Here is a 20453-nt window from a genome sequence, read left to right as displayed (position 1 = left end):
AAAGATCAGGAATGCAGCTCTGTGGCATGCAGTCTGCACCTTAGGGTTGTGCAGGCTGCCCCAGCACCAAGGCAAGCAGCAGGAGAATATCTTGTTGGTAAATTGCAGCTTCCCCAAGGCTTACACCCTAGGGAAGGATGGCCCTCTGTAATTCTTCCTCCTAGAGAGGGGACACCACTTTGTAACTTGCGCATCACTCATGCTCCTGGTGTCCTGGCCAGGAGAGAAGAGGTGGCCCATGAGGGTCATGTGCCCCTGCACATCAGCGAGGCCAGGGGGCTTGAACAGCTCTCCTTAGCCAAGCTCTACAGCTCTCCATCTTGAGCTGCGGGGCTTTCTACTCTTTGGGGGTTGCAGATCTGGAGTTTCTGCAGTGACAGTCTCTGGAGAAGCCCTCTCTGGAGAACAGCAGGAAAAGGTTTGACTTGGTGAGGGGCTTGCTGGTCCTCAGAGTTCACTGGAGAACTCAGGGTGGTGGCACAGACAGTTGTTATTTCTCTGCTAAGAAGAGGTAGAATCTTCCCTCTAGCAGCTGCCATCCTGTGAAGTGTGAAGCTAGCCTTCACTCCACAGTTCCACTGTGGTTGCTTTAGCTAACAGCAGTCACTTCTTCACTGCCAAACCCAACGTGTCTTCTTGGTTCTTACCTAGTCCGGTTGCACTTGGTGGCATTAGGTGGCTATGTTTTAAGTCACCTTGGCCTCTGCAACCCCCTTTTCTCTCTGACTGTGCCTTTTCAGTCTCCCTCACTGGCCACTGGCTGCCAGTGAGTTGCCCAGGCTTAGTAACAATCTCCCCCTCCCTCACTCCCCTACTACTTTTCTTTTCCCCCAAATGCCTCACCTGTGTGATCACATTTAGTCCTGGGACTCTGGCCAGCAATTTGTGACCTGCTGTGGGTCACAAACCTGTGTTTGCAAAGTCTCAGTTTTTCTCCTTGGCTCCAGACCTACATCATTGTCTGCCTAGAGCTCCTGCAGCTACCTCAAACCCCAAATGTCTAAAACTGCACTCCAGATTCTCCCATCCCCTACTTCATCCTCAGATGCATCCTTGCTCCTTTTTATTCACCCTTCACTCCTGGCCCCTCCCCACTGCCACTTTTACAAACACAGTGTCCAGCTGAATGGATACATGGAACCAATGTCTGACAAGTGGATGAACGAGGAATGAATGGAGGAGGGAAGAAGCAAGAATGTGATACATTTGGAAGTGGGAGGAAGCACCGTGTGCTCCCACATGCTCTGTGCTGGGGGTTGTGTCCTGGCTCCATCGTGAACTCGCTGAGAGATTTGGGAGCCGCATCTCTCTGACCTTCAGATTCGATCATGACCTCCACTGTCCCCACCCCCATCCCCTTACAGTACCCACACCTCTTGACATACAGCCTGTGTTTCCAGCTTTTCTTCTCGGATTCTGAGTTTCATGTATACCTTGGTTCCCAGTTGTAAAGTGCATGGGTTAAACAAGATGATTAGGCCCCTGCAGCTCTTAAGATGATGGTGAAAGGATAATTCTGCCCTGTTCCTTAATGATGACTGAAGGTCTTAAATGCCAAGTCTCCTAAGGGGCCACTGGTCTGGGGTACACCTGGAGGCATGGGCCTGGTGGCCCATCCTGACCTAACACCAGATCTGTTCTTCATCTCTACTTAGGTGGGTTTGAATCCATCCAGAATCCTCCAAATGATCTGAGTGGTGAGTAGCGATCATGCTGAACCTGACATTCATCCTTGAGGACAGCACTTCTGTCCTCTTGCCAAGAGTGGCCACCTTAGGAGGTGCCCAAGGTTGCTCAACTTTGCCTGTCCTTACAGCATCCCAGCCCGAAGGCTTCAAGGAGGTCAGGCCTGGCAGAGCCTGGGAGGAGCATCAGGCTGTGGGCTCCAGACAGTCCAGCAGCTCTGAGGACTCCAGCCTGGAGGAGGAGCTCCTCTCGGCCACCTCAGACAGCTATCACCTGCCGGAGCCCGATGACCTTGATGACCCGGAACTGCTCATGGACCTAAGCACTGGTCAGGAGGAGGAGGCTGAGAACTTCACCCCCATATTGGCTTTTCTGGATCATGAGGGTTATGCCGACCACTTTAAGAGTCTCTATGACTTCTCCTTCTCTTTCCTCACTTCTTCCTTTTATAGCTTCTCTGAGGAGGATGAGTTTGTGGCCTACCTGGAGGCATCAAGAAAGTGGGCCAAGAAGAGCCACATGACCTGGGCCCATGCCCGGCTCTGCTTCCTCCTGGGCCGGCTGAGCATCAGGAAGGTCAAACTCTCTCAGGCCAGGGTGTACTTTGAGGAGGCCATCCACATTCTCAATGGAGCATTTGAGGACCTATCCTTGGTGGCTGCTCTGTACATCAATTTGGCTGCCATCTACCTGAAGCAGAGGCTGAGACATAAAGGCTCCACCCTGTTGGAAAAGGCAGGTGCCCTGCTGGCCTGCCTGCCTGACCGTGAATCTAGTGCCAAGCATGAACTTGACGTGGTGGCCTATGTGCTGCGCCAGGGGATTGTGGTGGGCAGCAGCCCGCTGGAGGCCAGGGCCTGCTTTCTGGCCATCCGCTTGCTCCTGAGCCTAGGCCGGCACGAGGAAGTCCTGCCCTTCGCCGAGCGCCTGCAGCTCCTCTCTGGACACCCTCCTGCCTCTGAGGCTGTGGCTAGTGTTCTGAGTTTTCTGTATGACAAGAAATATCTTCCACACCTTGCAGTGGCCTCTGTCCAGCAACATGGTATCCAAAGTGCCCAAGGGATGTCTCTTCCTATTTGGCAGGTCCACCTGGTCCTCCAGAACACAACCAAGCTCCTTGGCGTTCCCTCCCCAGGCTGGGGTGAAGTTTCTGCCTTGGCCTGCCCAATGCTCAGACAGGCCCTGGCTGCCTGTGAGGAACTAGCAGACCGGAGCACCCAGAGGGCCCTGTGTCTCATCCTTTCCAAAGTGTACCTCCAGCACAGGTCTCCTGACGGTGCCATCCACTACCTGAGCCAGGCCTTGGTGCTAGGGCAGCTGCTCGGTGAGCAGGAATCCTTTGAGTCTTCTCTCTGCCTGGCATGGGCCTATCTCTTAGCCAGCCAGGCCAAGAAGGCTTTGGATGTGCTTGAGCCACTGCTATGCTCCCTGAAGGAGACAGAGAGTCTCACTCAAAGGGGAGTCGTCTATAATCTCCTGGGACTTGCACTCCAAGGTGAAGGCCGGGTGAACAGGGCAGCCAAGAGCTATCTTCGGGCCTTGAACAGAGCCCAGGAGGTGGGAGATGTGCGTAACCAGGCAGTGGCTATGGCCAATCTTGGCCACCTGAGCCTTAAGTCCTGGGCTCAGCATCCAGCCAGAAACTATCTCCTGCAGACTGTACGACTCTATTGTGAACTTCAGGCCAGTAAGGAGACAGACATGGAGTTAGTACAGGTGTTTCTCTGGTTGGCCCAAGTTCTGGTGTCTGGACACCAGCTGACCCACGGCCTTCTGTGTTATGAAACGGCATTGCTGTTTGGCTTAAGGCATCGACACCTAAAGAGTAAGTATGTCCCATGCTGCTGGGAAGCTATAGAGAAAACTGTTGGAGCAAGTTTTATCTGTTTCCTATCACAAGTCATCTCATTCATGTTCCTGCTTTGTGTTCAGGTCAGCTTCAGGCCACCAAATCCCTCTGCCATTTCTACAGCTCTGTGTCCCCAAATCCCGAGGCATGTATCACCTACCACGAGCACTGGCTGGCCCTGGCTCAGCAACTCAGGGACCGGGAGATGGAAGGGAGGCTGCTGGAGTCCCTAGGGCAGCTTTATCGGAACCTCAACACCGCCAGGTGAGTCAGGGCTCAGGAACTGTCCTCGAAGTAGCTTTCCTTCCTTAGGGAGAAGCAGTGTTCTTTCCCACAGGAAGCCAAGTCCAAATGTACACGGTATAGGAGGGGCATTGTGCAAAAGAGCAAGGGCTCTGCAGCCACCACAGTGCATCCATCACTTATTAGTGGTGTGGCCTTGGGTAAACTGTTTAATTTCTCCGTGTCTCAGTTTCCTCATCAGCCAAAGGAGGGTAATAATGGCATCTATCTTACAGTGTTATTGTGAAGAATAAATGAGTTAATGCTCATAGAACACTCATAATTGTGCCTGATACATAGGTAGGTCTCAGTAATCTTAACTATGCCACCATTACTTGTGTGTTCTATAACCCTATCCCTATCACGGGATCATGGCTGAGGGTGCATAATTCAGAGAAGTGGTAGTTATACCAAGGACAGAGGAACCTTCAGGAGGTCTTCATTACCGAGGGCAATTGGTTTTAAAGAAAGGACACCCCCACTGAAAGCAGGGGTGTAAAATGTCATGGTAAAAAAAAATTTTATTGGGAACTTACCTTTAAAATGAAATTGTAGATTATGAAATGAAGTGTGTTTTCACCTTTTAGTTAAGAATATTTGGATTATAATTTCAACTATGTCTTAGAATAAACATGGAATAAAAGGAGTGTTGACTTTTTGGCTTAATTGTGCTGACAAAATTATGTAACAGCACAATGGGGCATTCTTTGTTTTGTGATTGATTTTTTAGCACTTAAAAATCCTCATTTTTAAAAAAATAAAACTTAATAGTTTAACCCAAATGCCTCCTTTAACCCTTTGGTATTCACATTATTGTCACTTGCAGATTTTGCCATCTTCTGTTGATTTTCTCTTCATTGTTTCTTCACTGGTCTAATGCTGTTTCATCCTTATTTGCCAGTGGGCAGACTGAAGTTCTGCTTTGTAACAAGCCTTAAATTGATTCCATTAAATCCTGCATGGTTTGCAAGATCTTCAAGTTCACTTTGCAACAGATTTGCCTTGCAGGATTGCATTCATAATTATAAATGACTTCTAAAATACAGCATTCAGAATAGCTTGTAAATTCGCTACTGTTAAGCAGAGAGAGAGGTGGTTGAGGAGAAGATAATGAAATGAAATTTTTTTTTTTTTTTTTGCATTTCTAAGCAACATGGTAACTGTGTGCACCTGGACAATCAGATAAGGAATAATCAGATAATGAATTCCACTCCCCCTTCTCTTTCTCCTCCAGTCTGTCTCCCTCTCACTCTCCTTCATTCTTTCCCTCTCTTACAAGAATCAGGTATCCTCCAAACCTCCTGCTGTCTTTGTCTTCAGTCCCAGGGAGGGAGCTTTGGATCCATGTAGCATGTGAGGAGTCAGGAGGCCCCAGCTCCACCCTGCTTTCATTCTAGGACACCCTAGGAGTCTGAATGCTTCTGGAGAAGATCCAGAAGGGAGGCTTGAATTAACTATTGAGATGACATAGTCATATGCTCATGGTGAGGTATTGTAGGACTGGGCTCCGGAAAAGTTGGATTCTAAGGAACAGGAACAAGAGTGCCAAATATGTGTCAGGCTATTGGCACCTCTGGCTACTGGGCAAACTCAGTCTTAAATATTCCCAGACATGACCTACCCCACTGCCATCCTTTACTCACCAGCTCCCCACTCCAAATGCCTAAACCCACTGGAATATTAAGGGGGAAGCCAGAGAGAAGGCCCTGGATGCTGTTAGCATGGACCACGGAGGCCTTAGTTAAGACAGGACGCAGAATCACTGTCCTGATGTGATGGGGGTGATGGAGAGGAGGTCAGAGATGGGTCTACAGATGGCCCAAGAAGTTACTGAAGGGAGTCAGAAGCCACAGAGCTGGCAGAAGAGCAACCAAAACTGGATTAGGGGCCAGAAAACCTGCCATGACCTAATAACATGTCCTTAAATAAGTCACTTTTCTTCTTGGTCTCCTTCTGTCTGTAAAGATAAGTTGAATCAGGTACCTTCCAGCTGTAAGACGTTGAGTCTGGGACCAGCTAGTTATGGTATTCTTACACTGAATATTCATACTAGAATTCCTGCTGCTTCCAAAGTGTATTGAATTTTTGGTGCAGATTCTTAAAGTTGTGGGCTTTCTAGGGTGGCTTTGAAATCACAGACCTCAGCTTTTAGGGGTTGAAAGACTTTGTAGTATATTCAGAAGGTCTTGTGGGCAGACATTATGTCTAGCACAGAGCTTGGCACAGAAGAGACATACAGTGCATGTGTGTTTGGAGTAGCCAAGTCATTAGTGAGTAACTTAGTCCACTAGCTCACAGCCCTTGAGCTGAAGCTATATGCTGACATGGCTACTGTTTATGATTATGATGATTATGATGGAGAATGGTGGAGTTTTGTGTGGGGGAGTCCATGGTTCTTTTGCTTAGGGCTCAGGTAAGGAAAGAAAGGTGTTTGCAGCTTGGAGGCAGGCTCTTTGGTCTTTAGTGACCAGCAAAGTAGTCACAGTGCCACGAGTGGAACCTCAGCTGCCCATTCCAACAGCCCTTTGAGAACACTGGCCTATGCAGTATTAGCCACAGAACACAGTGTGTCTTTTCTTAGGGATTCTCCTCTGATAAAGAACCAAATTACATATAGTGAAGTAGAATATCAGAGATTTGATATTCTACTTCGTGAGGAACATAGTTTTTCTAAAATTATGTAGTTGCTTAAGGTTAAAAAGCATTACACCTTTTTAACCAGGCTGAGGCAGGTGGATCACTTGAGATCAGGAGTTCAAAACCAACCTGGTCAACATGGTGAAACCCTGTCTCTACTAAAAATACAAAAAAGTTAGCCGGGCATGGTGGTGGGTGCCTGTAATCCCAGCTACTTGGGAGGCAGAGGCAGGAGAATTGCTTGAACCTGGGAGGCGGAGGTTGCAGCAAGCCGCGGTCACACCACAGCACTCCAGCCTGGGTGACAGAGCGAGACTGTGTCTCAAAAGAAAAAAAACAAAAAAAAAGATTACACTAGTATTGAAGGTTATAGGTGAAAAATAAAGGTTCCCTTCCAACTTCCCTTTCCTTGATACTTTCCTGAAGTAACTACTTAAAGATTTTTAAATACCCATGAAGGAATATTTCATGCATATTAAAGATTATATATGATACATATTTTCTGTCTTAAATAAATATTAGATATATTAAATATAATATGCACGTTTTAGTTACATAAATGGAATCAAGATAAAATTTCTATTACATAATATACTCTTCTCTTACTTGCTTTTTTTTCATTTAAAAATATCACTGTGAAATGTCAATCCAGCATTTTATCACACTATGGGAGCCCTTCCATTGTGTCAGGCACTGTGGCAGGTACTGGGGAATTCAGTGGTTAGAAAAAACAATCCAAATACCCACAAACAGAACAGTCTGCCCTATGTAAGAGTGAGCTTGTTGCCTTTACAAGTATTCAAACGGAGACCGACTATTCAAAAATTTTATAAAAGAGTTTCCTGAATTGAGCTGGATCTGGAACTACTTACTAATAGTTTTATTGAGGTTTCATTACACACCATAAAATTCAGCCTTTTGAAGTGTGTGATTTAGTTTTCAGTATATTCACACAGTTGTGAATATCACCACTATCTGATTTCAGAACATTTTCATGGCCCCTGAAAGAAAGCCTGTACCCATCAGTCACCCCTCATTACCCAACCTCGCTCCAACCCTGGAAACCACTAATCTACTTTCTGTCTCTATGGATTTGCCTATTCTGGACATTTGATATAAATGGAATCATATAGTATTTGTCCTTTTGTGTCTGGCTTCTTTCACTTAGCATAGTGTTTTCAAGGTTCATCCATGTTGTCACATGTATCAATACTTCATTATTTTTTATGGCCAAATAATATTTTGTTGTACTGATATGCCACATTTGTTTATTCCTTCATCAGTTGATGGACATTTGAATTGTTTCTGCTTTGTGGCTATTATGAATAATGCTGTTGCGAACATTCATGAACAAATTTTTGTGTGAAGAAGTATTTTCATTTCTCTTGGGTAGACCTAGGAGCAAAATTACAGAGTCACACCATAATTCTATATTTAAACTTTTGGGGACCTGCTAGGTTGTTTTTAAAAGTGGCTTGCAGTATTTTTCATTCCCATTAGCAATGCATAAGGGTTCCAATGTCTCCCATCTTCACCACCACTTGTTAGTGTCTGTCTTTTTAAATTTTAGTCATCCTAGCGGGAGTGAAACTGTATCTCATTGTGGTTTTGACTTACATTTTCCTAATGACTAAAGATATTGAGCATCATTTCATGTGCTTCTGGCCCTTTGTGTATCTTTGGAGAAATGTCTATTCACTTGTCCATTTTTTAAATTGGGTTGTTTGTCTTTTGATTTTTGAGTTGTAAAAATTCTTTGTATATTCTGGATATGAGTCCCTTATCAGATATATGATTTACAGATTTTTTTCCCAGCCCATGGGTTGTCTTTTCACTTCTTGATCCCTCATAGAATGAGTTGGGAAATATTCCTTCCTTTTCAATTTCTTGAAAGAGTTTGTGAAGGATTGGTATTAATTCTCCTTTAAACATTTGATGAAATTCACCAACGAAGACTTCTAAGTCTTGACTTACCTTTGTAAGGAGTTTTTTTGTTTTGTTTTTGAAAATTGCTAATTCAATATTGTTAGTTGTTATAGGTTTGTTTAGATTTTCTATTTCTTCTGGAGCGGTTTTCGTAGTTTTTGTCTTTCTTGGTAGTTGTCCATTTCATCTAAATTAACTAATTTGTTGGTATACAATTGTTCATAGCATTCTTTTATAATCTTTTTGTAATTTCTATAAAGTTGGTAGTATTGTCCACTTTAATTCCTGAGACTCTTCTTTCTTTTTATTCTTGATCAGACTACCCAAAGTTCTGTCATTAAAAAAATTTTTTTAAATCCCAGCACTTTGGGAGGCCGAGACGGGTGGATCACGAGTTCAGGAGATCGAGACCATCCTGGCTAATCCGGTGAAACCCCGTCTCTACTAAAAAATACAAAAAGCTACCCAGGCGAGGTGGCGGGCGCCTGTAGTCCTAGCTACATGGGAGGCTGAGGCATGAGAATAGCGTAAACCCAGGAGGCAGAGCTTGCAGTGAGCTGAGATTCAGCCACTGCACTCCAGCCTGGGCGACAGAGTGAGACTCCGCCTCAAAAAAAAAAAAAAATTTTTTTTTAAACAAATTAAATTTTGGCTTTATTGATTTTTTTCTGTTCTCTGTATCACGTATTTTTGCTCTCATCTTTATTATTTCATTTCCTCTGTTTGCTTTGGGTTTACTTTGTTCTTTTTGTGTAGTGTCTTACGGTGGAATATTAGGTTATTGATTTGAGATCTTTTTCTCTTTTAATATAAGCATTTACAGCCATAAATGTTCCTCTGAGTTTTGTGCCTATGCCATTTTATATATTTCAGTATGCTGTGTTTATTGTCATTCATCTGAAAGTAGTTTCTAATATCCTTTGTGATTCTTCTTCAGTTCACTGGTTATTTAGGAGTATGTTGTTTAATTTTCACATATTTGTGAATTTTCCAAATTTCCTTCTGTTACTGATTTCTAATTTCATTTCATTGTGGTGGTAAAACAAACTTTGTATGATTTTATTCTTTTTACATTTGCTGAGATTTGTTTGGTGGCCCAACATATGATCTATTCTGAAGGATGTTCCATGTAAACTTGAGAAGAATGTATATTCTGTTGTTGTTTGGTGTAGTCTATAAATATCTTTTAGGTCTAATTAAATTTTTTAATTTCCTTGTTGTTCTTATGTCTAGTTCTTCTATCCATTATTGAAAGTGTGTTATTAAAATCTCTAATTATTGTTGAGTTGTCTATTTCTCCCTTCCATTCTGTCAGCTTTTTCTACATGTATTTTGGGGCATTGTTATTAGGTGCTGCATGTATGTTTATAATTATGCCTTTCTGATGGATTGAGTCTATTATCATTATAAAATGCCCTTCATTGTCTTTAATTACAATTTTGATCTTTTTATCTGATATTAGCATAGCCACACTAGCTCTCTTTGATTACTGTTAACATGGTCTATACTTTTAGTCTATTTGTGTCTTTGAATCTAAAGTATGTCTCTTGTAGGCAGCATATAGTAGAAACATTTTCTTTCCTCTCTATTCTTCAATGTTTGTCTTTTAACTAGAGTGCTTAATACATTTACATTTAATTACAGGTAAGACAGGATTTATGTCTGCAATTTTGCTATTTTTTCCTCTATATTAATAGGTTATATCTTTTTGTTTTTCTGTTTCTCCATTACTGCATTCTTTTATGTTAAATAGATTTTTTCTTGTATATTATTTTAATTTCCTTGTTATTTCTTATCCTGTATTTCTTTCAGTTATTTTCTTAATGGTTACTCTGGGGTAATAATTAGCTTTTTTAAAAAAAATAAAAATCTTAGCCATTTCCTGGTCATGCCCACAGCCCTGCACATGCATGTGGGTCTTCTAGATTCCCAGGAATATGTCAGAACTTTTAAAACTTTTTATGGACATGTCATTTCCCAACTGTTCCTCTCGTGTGTGTGTTGTTTTTTTCTGACCTTTTCTTGTTTGCTCCAAATGTTTTCACCACCTAAGGCAGTGACCATATTAAACAATTGCTGCTGATTATTTTTGACATATGCCTCAGGGAAAGGGCTGTTCTTTGCTGAGTGAGCTCTGAGTGAGGTTAAATGAAAACAAGCCCTGTGAGCAGAGGCTTCCAGGGAACTTCCAAACAGATCAAACAGTAACAGTTCCCTGGGGATGGAACTTTGGGGGATTTCAAGCTCATTGTCTCCTTCAGTGGTTGCTAGGTTGCTGGTTTTTCCAGCTACCATTATTGTGAGGCTGTTGGTTTTTAAGTGTACCACAGAGCTAGGGACAAGCAAGATGTCTCTAAGGCAAGTTGAAAAGCAATGAAGCTCACTTTCACAACAAGATTCAGCCGTTTTCCTGAATAAACACTCCTTGCAAACCTTTGGTTAATATCCAGAGTTCTGAAAAATTTTATTTAGATAATTTTTGCCTGTTCTCATTGCTTTTATGGAGGAGTAAATTTTTGGAAATTTTTACTCCATTGTTCTGTAAATTGATCTAGATTAGGATTTTTAATTTGAATAGTTTATAGTTTTAAACTCCAAGATTACTATTTGTACAATTGGGAGGAAATAAATATCCACTTTTGCTTTACCACTAATATGAGTGATACTGAATGGAAGATTGGGAAATACTTTAGGTGTTAGAGGAAACCCCTGTACACATAAGGTCACTGTCCCTTTGCAGAATGGCCAGTTCAACGAAGAAAACATGCTGTAATGCTGTATTTATTTAGCATGTGTAAATCACCTTCTCCTACAGAACACTTAAAAAAAATATAAAAGAACAAAGACCAACTACAGATGCAGATAAACGGGTGTTTCTATGCACCTGGGGGTGGTTACTGTAAATTAGCACTAAGCTTCCTGGTAGCTGAGTAAAAAGGGGAAAGCTGTATGAGGTTCTCACTGTCTGACAAAAGAACATAAACACATGTATCTGTTGGAGCAATTTTTTTCCTGGCACAGATTGCTTAGGAGGAATTTATTAAGTGGGTCTTGATGTAATGGATAGATTTCTTCAACTAAATTCCCCTCTAGGGATTTGCATTCTCACAAAGCTCAAAGCCACAGCAAGCAAAGGCAGGAAATGTTCATTGGAAGAAGCGGCAGGCTTGTGTAGGGGCAGGTTTGGAGGGAAAGGAGACAATGCTTTCAAGCAAAGGATGGGGGTGATCTGTCAGGGAAGACTTTATCAAGGCGGTAGCATTTGAGGAGGCGCTTGAAGGATAAGTAATATTTTGAAAAGTGGAGAAGGCTTAGGTTTTAGGTGGAGGGAATAGCAGTAGGCATGGAGAGGTCAGGACACATTTAAAAGACGTTCTGTAGATTTAACAGACAGGTTTTGGTGATCAGTTGGCTATGGGTAGTGACATGGTTTGGCTGTGTCCCCCACCCAAATCTTATCTTGAATTATTGCTCACATAATTCCCATGTGTTGTGGGAGGGACCTGGTGGGAGGTAATTGAGTCATGGCGTGGTTTCCCCCATACTCTTCTCGTGGTAGTGAATAAGTCTCATGAGATCTGATGATTTTATAACAGGAAACCCCTTTTGCTTGGCTTTCATTCTCTCTCTTGCCTTCTGCCATGTAAGATGTGCCTTTCACCTTCTGCCATGATTGTGAGGCCTTCCCAGACACATGGAACTGAGAGTCCATTAAACCTCTTTTTCTTTATCATTTACCCAGTCTTGGGTATGTCTTTATCAGCAGTGGGAAAATGGACTAATATAGGTGCAATGAAGACTCAACTTCTTCCCTAGAAGGAGATATGGAGGTTGGTGAGCATGGGGGCGGGGGGTTGCAGTGGGCATCCAGAATGTACAGTGAACATCCGTAGTGAAAATGATGGCCATAATAGCCTTCAGTGAGCATGCATTGTTTGCTAAGCCATATGTAAATCTCAGGACCACCCTGTGAAGTAGACAGAATTGTGGAAATTGAGAATTACAGAAGCCAAACAACTTGCACGAGGCTTCTCAGCAGGCATTGATATCCAAACAGTGTGAATCTAGAGCAGGGTTAGCAAGCTTTTTAAATAAAGAATCATATAGTAAGTGTTTTAGGCCTTGTGGGCCATATGATCTCTGCCACAAGTACTCCACTCTGCAGTTGTAGTATGAAAATAGATAATACATAAATGAATAAATGCGGCTGTGTTCCAATAAAACTTTATTTACAAAAGCAGATTGAAAGCTGTATTTGGCTCATGGACCATAGTTTAACAACTCCTGGTCTAAAATGCATAGTCTTAAGCACTCTATGTATTCTGTCCACCCAGCCAATAATTTTTGCCTTAGACAAAAGAAATAGGTATTGAAGGCTATAGAGTGCAACCTTGTAGAATTGTATGGAGGGACTTCGTTTGTCATCAGTCTGTCCCCTGCCTGCCACAGAGGGTCCAGACAATTTCACCACTTGGTTTCACTGGTACTAGCTCAGATCCTTGACTTCTCAATTTTACGATCTCATGCTGCCTTTTTACTGATTTTAATTTCTCTTGTTTGAAAGATTTTCTCTAGGGTTTAGAAGTGGGTTATGGTGTGTGTGTATTGGGGAGGGGGGTGGTTGTGGGGAGGGCACAGGTAGATATTGAAAACTTTGTCCCAGCCTTCAGGTTTTTACTCTGGGACACTTTTCTCTCCCTTTGTGTAATATCTGCAGGATCATGCCTTCTCTGCCTTCCAGGGGACAACTACAGAATTTAGTTTGATAAAGGTTTGCAATCTCTCAATGGGAGGGATCTTAGGGAGTCTTGTCTTCTGTCTTGAGGTGACACAACACAGACTGGCCATAGAACTGAGCCAGATGGGGTCCATGAGAACTCTGTGGCTCTATTAAATCTATTAAATCAATTCAACAAATATTTACTGAGCATTTACTATCGCCCAGGCACTGTGCTAAAAACTGAACAAGGGTGATAATAGTTCCTGAGCTCACAATAACAGAATAGTACAGAGAATAAATGTATAAATAGCCACTAAAGGTATCATATAAATTGTGGTAAGTGCCACAAAGGATGTGCATATTATTATTTTTAGAAAGAAGGGATGCCTTGTGTATAATAGGTCCTCTCAAAATAATGATTAATTCTGTGCATGTGAATACAACAGTAGCCTAGCAGCCATTGCTCCTGGCTTCTATTCTTATATTTATGCTTCTTATTTTTCTGGAACTGAAAAAAGTTCTATGTTTTAAAAAATATAATTAATATGTTAATCCTTAACACAGAAGCAATTCTTTCCTCATTTTTGTTGTAAATAAGGAAACAATTGCTTTTCCTGAAATGTCCTCATTTGATCACAAGGCTATAATGTACACTACCACCCCAGTTTCACACATGAGGAAACTTTGTTCAAGGTTTAAAATAGCTTATGTCTTTTAAAACGTCAGGATTTTTAAAGTGGTAAATGAAACAAAAGTCTTCCCAAGTGCTGATATCTGAGCCAGAAATTAGGCCCTGCTTGAGGGTGTAAATGTAAGGGTCTGGGTCAGACTCAGAGTTAGATCCTGGTTTAAACAGGGTTTATTACTTGGTCCAAGATAGTTACTCTTACCAAGTCTTATTTTTTTTCTATTAGTAAAATGAATGTAATGATAGTACTGATCTCTTGGGGCTGTTGTGGTGATTACATGAGATTTTGCATGTAAAGTACCTAGTACACACTAAGTGCTCAATAGATGTCCGGTAATAATACTGCCATTGTTACTATTAGAAGACAAAGCAGCTGAGAGCTCAAAATAAGGCTTTGGAAACGTGCAGGAAAACTTAGATACGTTTCAAAAGACAAATCAAAACAACAACATCCTACTGGATTTCTTTATTTGCAAAATTGACTAAGAATTCTAATGGCTTGGGGTTTCTGTGGGGATTAAATGAGAAAACGCCTACTGAAAGTATATACCCAACGCCTCACACAGAGTCAGCCCTCAGTTTTTGGCCATCTTTATCATAAAAACAGGACAAGACCAATTAGCAGAGGTTGGGCTTTGGACAGAGATCAGACAGACTCATCCAGGCAGGGCAGGGATCTGGGAAGCCCCAGGAGGGGGTGGTAAGAGGAAGTCTGGAAATGCAGGTATATTGGGGTCACTTGGCCATGGGCTCGTGGCTGATGTTCAGGCAGGGAAGAAGAAACAAAGACTTAGCCCAGAGACTGAACTTGAGGACAGGAAAAATGAGAGAAAGAGATGAGTCAAGACTGGAAAGGAGAGGAGATAACATGCTGGAACACAGGCACAGGAGACCCAGAAGTACACATGTAGTGCTGGCCCACCAGCAGTGCTCCTTGCTTCTTTGGCTTTGGAAGCCAAACCAAACCTAGAGTCTGTGGGTGGTGGCTGGAGGAATTGGCATGCTGGGCCATCTGGTGCTCAACGGGTTGGTGACACTGCTTGGCCACTGGCAGATGTAAAGTAACGGGGGTGAGTGGTGATAGGAAGGAACCAAGGAAGCTGGACTACTGCCCAGTTTTAGACCACAAAAGCACTTGTTTCTTACTGGAGATCATAGATCATGTGCAAGTCTTGGTGAGAGGCAGTGCCTTTGGAAAATCTTCCACTTGCAAGGAGTCTCAGTGGTGCTGTGTGAGCCACCAGGTCTCAGTAAGTCTCGCCTTCCCCTGATGGGGTGTTTCTTGGAAAGAAATAGAGATCTCCTCTCTTCCTCAGTCATATTGAACTCAGAGGGAGAAAGTACAACAAGCAAATGCTGGCTCTGTCAGTTGGCCTGTCTGTAATAACCTAAATCTTGTTCCCTGAAGGTCTGGAGAAAACAATTATAGTAGCCCAAGGGCATCCCAGGACAGTAAATGGTAATATCAAAAAACAAAGCAGGAAATAGGATGAGGATGAGATTTATGGGTCTTATCCTCATCAACTGCTCCAGTGAGAGTGAGGAGAGCTGTGGAGGCCAGGCCTGCTGAATCTGAACCCGGCTTGAGTTTGCAGGGTACAAAGTGGGGAGAGAAAGGCAGGGCTTCCTATAGTGAAAGATGCCTGTGGTTACTGTAGCTGAGCTGAGGAGGTTGGTGATCACTGCAGCATGGTGTGGAGTTTTTCAGCTCATTGCATTCTCAGAGGAAGTTTCACATTTTAAAACCTGTGAAAGGGTGGCCAGGGCCCATCTGGGATGTCAATAAATCTCATGTTAAGAGCAGGGCAGAAGAGAAAGTTTGAGTTTTTTCTTTCTATTTCTTACAAGGGCCAAATGCCTGGCACTTTCTCCAGAAAGCCAACAGCTGCCTCATTGCCAATAGGATCTGGGCCTTAGGAGTTGAGGGCAATGCTTGTTTCCCTCATGGTGCACAAAGGGGCCTGGCGGCTGAGAGGTCTGTGATCAAGTGGTAACCATGTTTGTTGAGGACTTTCTACTTAAGTGTCCACAGACGTGGTTGATGATGATCAGTGTTTCTGGGAAGAGTTGCATGGTTTGCTGCAGTGGTTCTCAAACTTCGCTGTGCAGGAGTGTAACCTGGGTGTGTCTTAGGAATTCAGGTTCCTGGATTGCAACTGTAATGAATCTTTTTCAGTCAGTCTGAGGTAATTCTGGGGTGGGGGTTCTGTGCTTTGAATAAGGTCCCTAAGAAATGCTGATGCAGGTGGGCCGCAAATCATGTTTTGGGAAATATGAGTGTTATTTCCCAAAAATATGGGACGAGTCCTAGGCTGCTACTCAGAAGGGAGTTCTGGCCTTGGATCTTCCCCTAATGTGCTGTGCAAACATATGTAAGTTATTTCCAATTTCTGGGCTTGTTTCTTCTATAAAATAAGAATATTGGACTAGATTGGCAAGTCTCAAGCCAAACTGCACGACAGAATTACATGGAGAACTTAGACACAGTGCTTGTGCCTGAGCCATATTCTGAGAGCCCGGTGCTCATGCTATCACGACGTTGCAACACACTGGGAAAGAGTGTGGCAGTGTACAAGTTTAAAATGCTTCCAGGTGACTCTAGTTGTTGCTGGGACTGAGAACTACTATCTGGATGATGCACAGTGTTCTTTCCTTGTTTTTGAATACTGAATCGTCTATGAGAAAATATATTACCTATGTCTCATTTCTTCATTGGTCCCTCCATTGTCGTGGAGGGAGAGTTTTCTACAAAATATAATTTTCCAAATAATTAAAAGGCACCCGTTAAGCAGCAACCTGTTAAAACTTTCACCCTGCTTTGATTTTCTTTACAAACAAAACATCAAAATCTTTTTGATGACTTAAAGTTACCACTGTTGTCACTCATTCATGCATTCACTCAATAGGTATGCGTTTGGTGTCTACTTTGTGTTAGTAACTGTAATAGGTCATTCTCATACTGGTAATAAAGACATACCTGAGACTGGGTAATCTATAAAGGAAAGGATGTTTAATGGACTCACAGTTCCATATGGCTGGGGAGGTCTCACAATCATGACTGAAGGCAAAGGCAGAGCAAAGGCACATCTTAAATGGCAAGGGAACTGCCTTTTGTACAACCTTCAGATCTCATGAGACTCACTATCATGAGAACAGCAGCATGGGGGTAATGGCACCATGATTCAATTACCTCCCACCGAGTCCCTTCTACAACACGTGGGGATTATGGGAGCTACAATTCAAGATGAGATTTGGATGGGGACAGAGACAAACCATTGCAATAACATAACACCAAAAAAGGTTATAGAGTAGTCAAAGGGTTGATGGATCATGCGTCAGTAATAATAATAATTGTAAGTAATCTTTAAACATTCATCAGCTGCCAAGGACGTAATAGGCACTGTTCTAAGCACTCTAGTTTTATCTCATTTAATCCGCACAACAATCTGCTCAGGTGGGCACAATTATAGGCCTGTTTTACAGGTAAGCAAGCCAAAGCAGGAAAGATCCTGTACGTTCTCAAAGTCACACAGCTGATTGGGGTAGAGCTGGGATTCAGTCAGGCCCACCTCCCTGTGTGATGTGGGACATGGCTGTTCCCTCTCGGAGCTTCTGTTTCATTCTGTGCTGAGGGGACCCTGAGGGCCCTTTGAGCCCTAGCACCTCACAAGTTCATGTCTGTCCCCAGGTCTCTCAGGAGGTCACTCACATGCATCAAGGAGAGCCTGCGTATCTTCATTGACCTGGGGGAGAGAGACAAGGCTGCCGAGGCCTGGCTTGGGGCGGGGCGACTCCACTACCTCATGCAGGAAGACGAGCTGGTGGAGCTGTACCTGCAGGTAGGCCTCCTGCAGAGCTCTCTGGGAGTTGTTGACTTGGGTCATATGGGGAGGCAGCTGTACCCTCCAAATCGACCAGCTGGAACCAGAGAGGAATGATGTTCACCCTAAGCCCGTGGAGAGAGGGTCAGCACTGGGCTGCTCCCTGAACACATGGTGGAAACCAGGGTGGTCCAGCAAGCTGAGTACAGGTAGCAAAGGGCCAGTCGCTGAGACCCATATATACATGTGCACCCTGGGAGATGTGAGGGGAGACTGACATATCACCTGTAACGCCACTTGTCCCATTAAGTATACCCGTCTTTCCAAAGCTCAACATACACCTTGACTTTAGGGTTTCGCTGCAGTTTGAGGCAAGGTTGGTGTGTATGTGGGGTATTAACAATATTATTCTCTTATTTTTTTGTTGGTTTGCATACTTTTAATATCAGAGATGTGGTACAGTGTAGTGGTTAAAAGCCTAGGCTTTGAAGAGAGAAAAGCCTAGAGTCAAATCCCGGGGCCATTACATATGGACTGACTGTGTGACTTTGGGCTTGCCATATGACATCTCTGGGATTCAGTTTCTTTATGGGGGAACTGAACGCTGTCTTTTAGCATAAGGATTAGTAAAACAAAAATTTATATATCTCACTTGCATAGTAGTAAATGCATAGTAAGCATTTATTAAGTGCCCAGAACTTAGTAAATGTTTAATACATGATATTTTAGTGTTTTATTACTATCTGTACAATATTGACATTAAATACTGTGATGATATGTAAGATGTTTAATTCCGTCTACAAAAATGTACCAATTTATGTTTCTTTCCCATGTTTTGTTTTCTCTCTTTACTTCTCCTTATACTAGCACATAAACTTGCACAAATTCACTTCTACTGAGACTTAATAATGGCTGCGTAACACTGATTGCATGCTTCCTATGTACGGGAGACTTTGCTAAACACCTCACTTGCATGATGTAGTTTAACCTTCATTATAAATGCAGTAGGAGTTTCCATTATAATTTCCATTTTACAGATGAAGCTCAGAGAGGCTGAGTAATTTGCACAAGGTGATACAGCTGGTAAGTGGTGGAGCTGAGCACTGCACACAATGTGTCGTAGAGCCTTCACTCTCAGCCTTTATGCCATCTGCCTTGCGATTTAAGGGCTGAAAGCGTTTCTGGAGAGCAGACAATTCAGTCTTTTCCTTTCATGTTGTGGGAGACTGAAGCCCAGAGGGCACTGTTCCGATTGTGCATTGTTTTAATGGTCCTGACTCCAGGATTCCATCTCACTGGCCCCCTCTCTCTCTGTAGCTGCCCATGCAATAACACAGCAACTGCAGCATCTTGCCCCAGCGATGAAATGTTCACTGGCCAGAACGGGTCCCAGGCCTCACCCAATCCCAGGCTGCCACCTAACTGATGTTGTGTAGGGTCATTTCCATGGAAGTGAATCATTCTGGACCTGAAGCTATTTGAGATCCTGTAACTGTGCTGCAGATGCAGCGGTATATTCTTTACTCTTCAACTTCCTTAGCACATTTGGTGTAGATGTAATCCAAAATAGCTTGCTAGAGATAAAGAAGCTCTGGAGACTAGGGTATTGGGATGGAAGACACCAACATTTGTTTGCCAGTGACTATTGGCATGAAACCGGCGAGGTTCTGTTTTCTTTCTGAGCCGCACTATCTCCATCTGGAAAGTGTAAGGTGTTGAACTGGATCATTATTTTTCCGTTTCAGTTATTTACATATTAAATTCATGGTTTTGCTATATACATGTGCCATCTATACCATTGTTTACTTCTTCTTTGACTCAACATCAAATCAATGTAGCTTTTTTTACACTTAGCCTTATTCTACACAATACTATCTAAAGTTGCAGGTTGGATGCACTATTAGTTTTTCTTTTTTTCTAAAACACATTAAAATAAATACTTAACTAGTAAAACAAAATATTTTTCTATATGCCATTAAAAATAATCTAGCACCACCAAAAGCAATCTCTCATACCAGGATGGGGAAATGCCAGACTGGAGAATCTCTAAAGTCCTCTTACCAGCCTTATGAGTGTGAAGACCAATTTAGGATTTGGGGGACTTTAGCAGAGGATTAATTGATTTAGGTGGTCTGCATCTTAGCTCTGCCAGTCCTGTGGAGGTCTGGAAGCCCTCCTCTCTGCCTTTAACAGCTGTCTCTGTCCCCACTAGGCAGCCATCCAGACAGCCCTGAAGTCAGAGGAGCCCTTGCTGGCTCTCAAACTTTATGAAGAAGCAGGTGATGTGTTCTTCAATGGGACCCGCCACAGGCATCATGCAGTAGAGTACTACAGAGTAAGTCCAAGCTGTGTAGTTTGCTGAGACAAGTCCTGGCACAGGCATGGGCAGGGTCAGGCTGGACTTTGGCCTGGGTCCCACTTCTCCTCTCTTGCTTGTATTTCATTTTTCTCTTTCTTGTCCAGTGCCCACCTACTCACCCTCTCTGCAATCTAGTGGGAGCTCAGGGAAAGTTCTGATAAACTTAGTCATTCTCAGGCTTGATAAGTTATCCTTCCTGGGATAATACATCAAAATAATTGAGTCTAGGAGTTCAAGACCATCTCGAACTCTTGGGTGCATGGTACTTTACAGTTTGCAGCACACTTTCGAGTTTACCAGTGTTTCCCACTTACTACTGGGAGTGTGGTGGGAGATTATTTAAAGGGTTATGTAGATGAGTGCTTTTGTTTGAGCATATTTTTAATAAGCATGTATTAAAATTTTTTTTTAGGCTGGGCGCAGTGGCTCACACCTGTAATCCCAGTACTTTGGGAGGCCGAGGTGAGCGGATCACCTGAGGTCAG

The 20453-nt window shown here is 43.0% G+C and overlaps 1 protein-coding gene across 1 annotated transcript in view; it reads left to right on the top strand.

Annotated features, from left to right (window-relative positions):
- The window catches only part of SH3TC2 (SH3 domain and tetratricopeptide repeats 2), a 62723-nt gene that overhangs the window by 32992 nt on the left and 9278 nt on the right, over window positions 1-20453 (top strand). Inside the window, exons 10-14 of the mRNA XM_033180502.1 lie at window positions 1656-1697; window positions 1817-3511; window positions 3619-3799; window positions 17477-17627; window positions 19822-19944. Coding sequence (XP_033036393.1) covers window positions 1656-1697; window positions 1817-3511; window positions 3619-3799; window positions 17477-17627; window positions 19822-19944 — 2192 coding nt within the window. The remainder of the gene's footprint in view (window positions 1-1655; window positions 1698-1816; window positions 3512-3618; window positions 3800-17476; window positions 17628-19821; window positions 19945-20453) is intronic.

Source organism: Trachypithecus francoisi, unplaced genomic scaffold, assembly GCF_009764315.1.
Source record: "Trachypithecus francoisi isolate TF-2019V2 unplaced genomic scaffold, Tfra_2.0 Lachesis_group2, whole genome shotgun sequence".
Classification (NCBI taxonomy): Eukaryota; Metazoa; Chordata; class Mammalia; order Primates; family Cercopithecidae; genus Trachypithecus; species Trachypithecus francoisi.
Note: the sequence above shows the minus strand (reverse complement) of the source record. Positions and strands in the feature narration are given on the sequence as shown.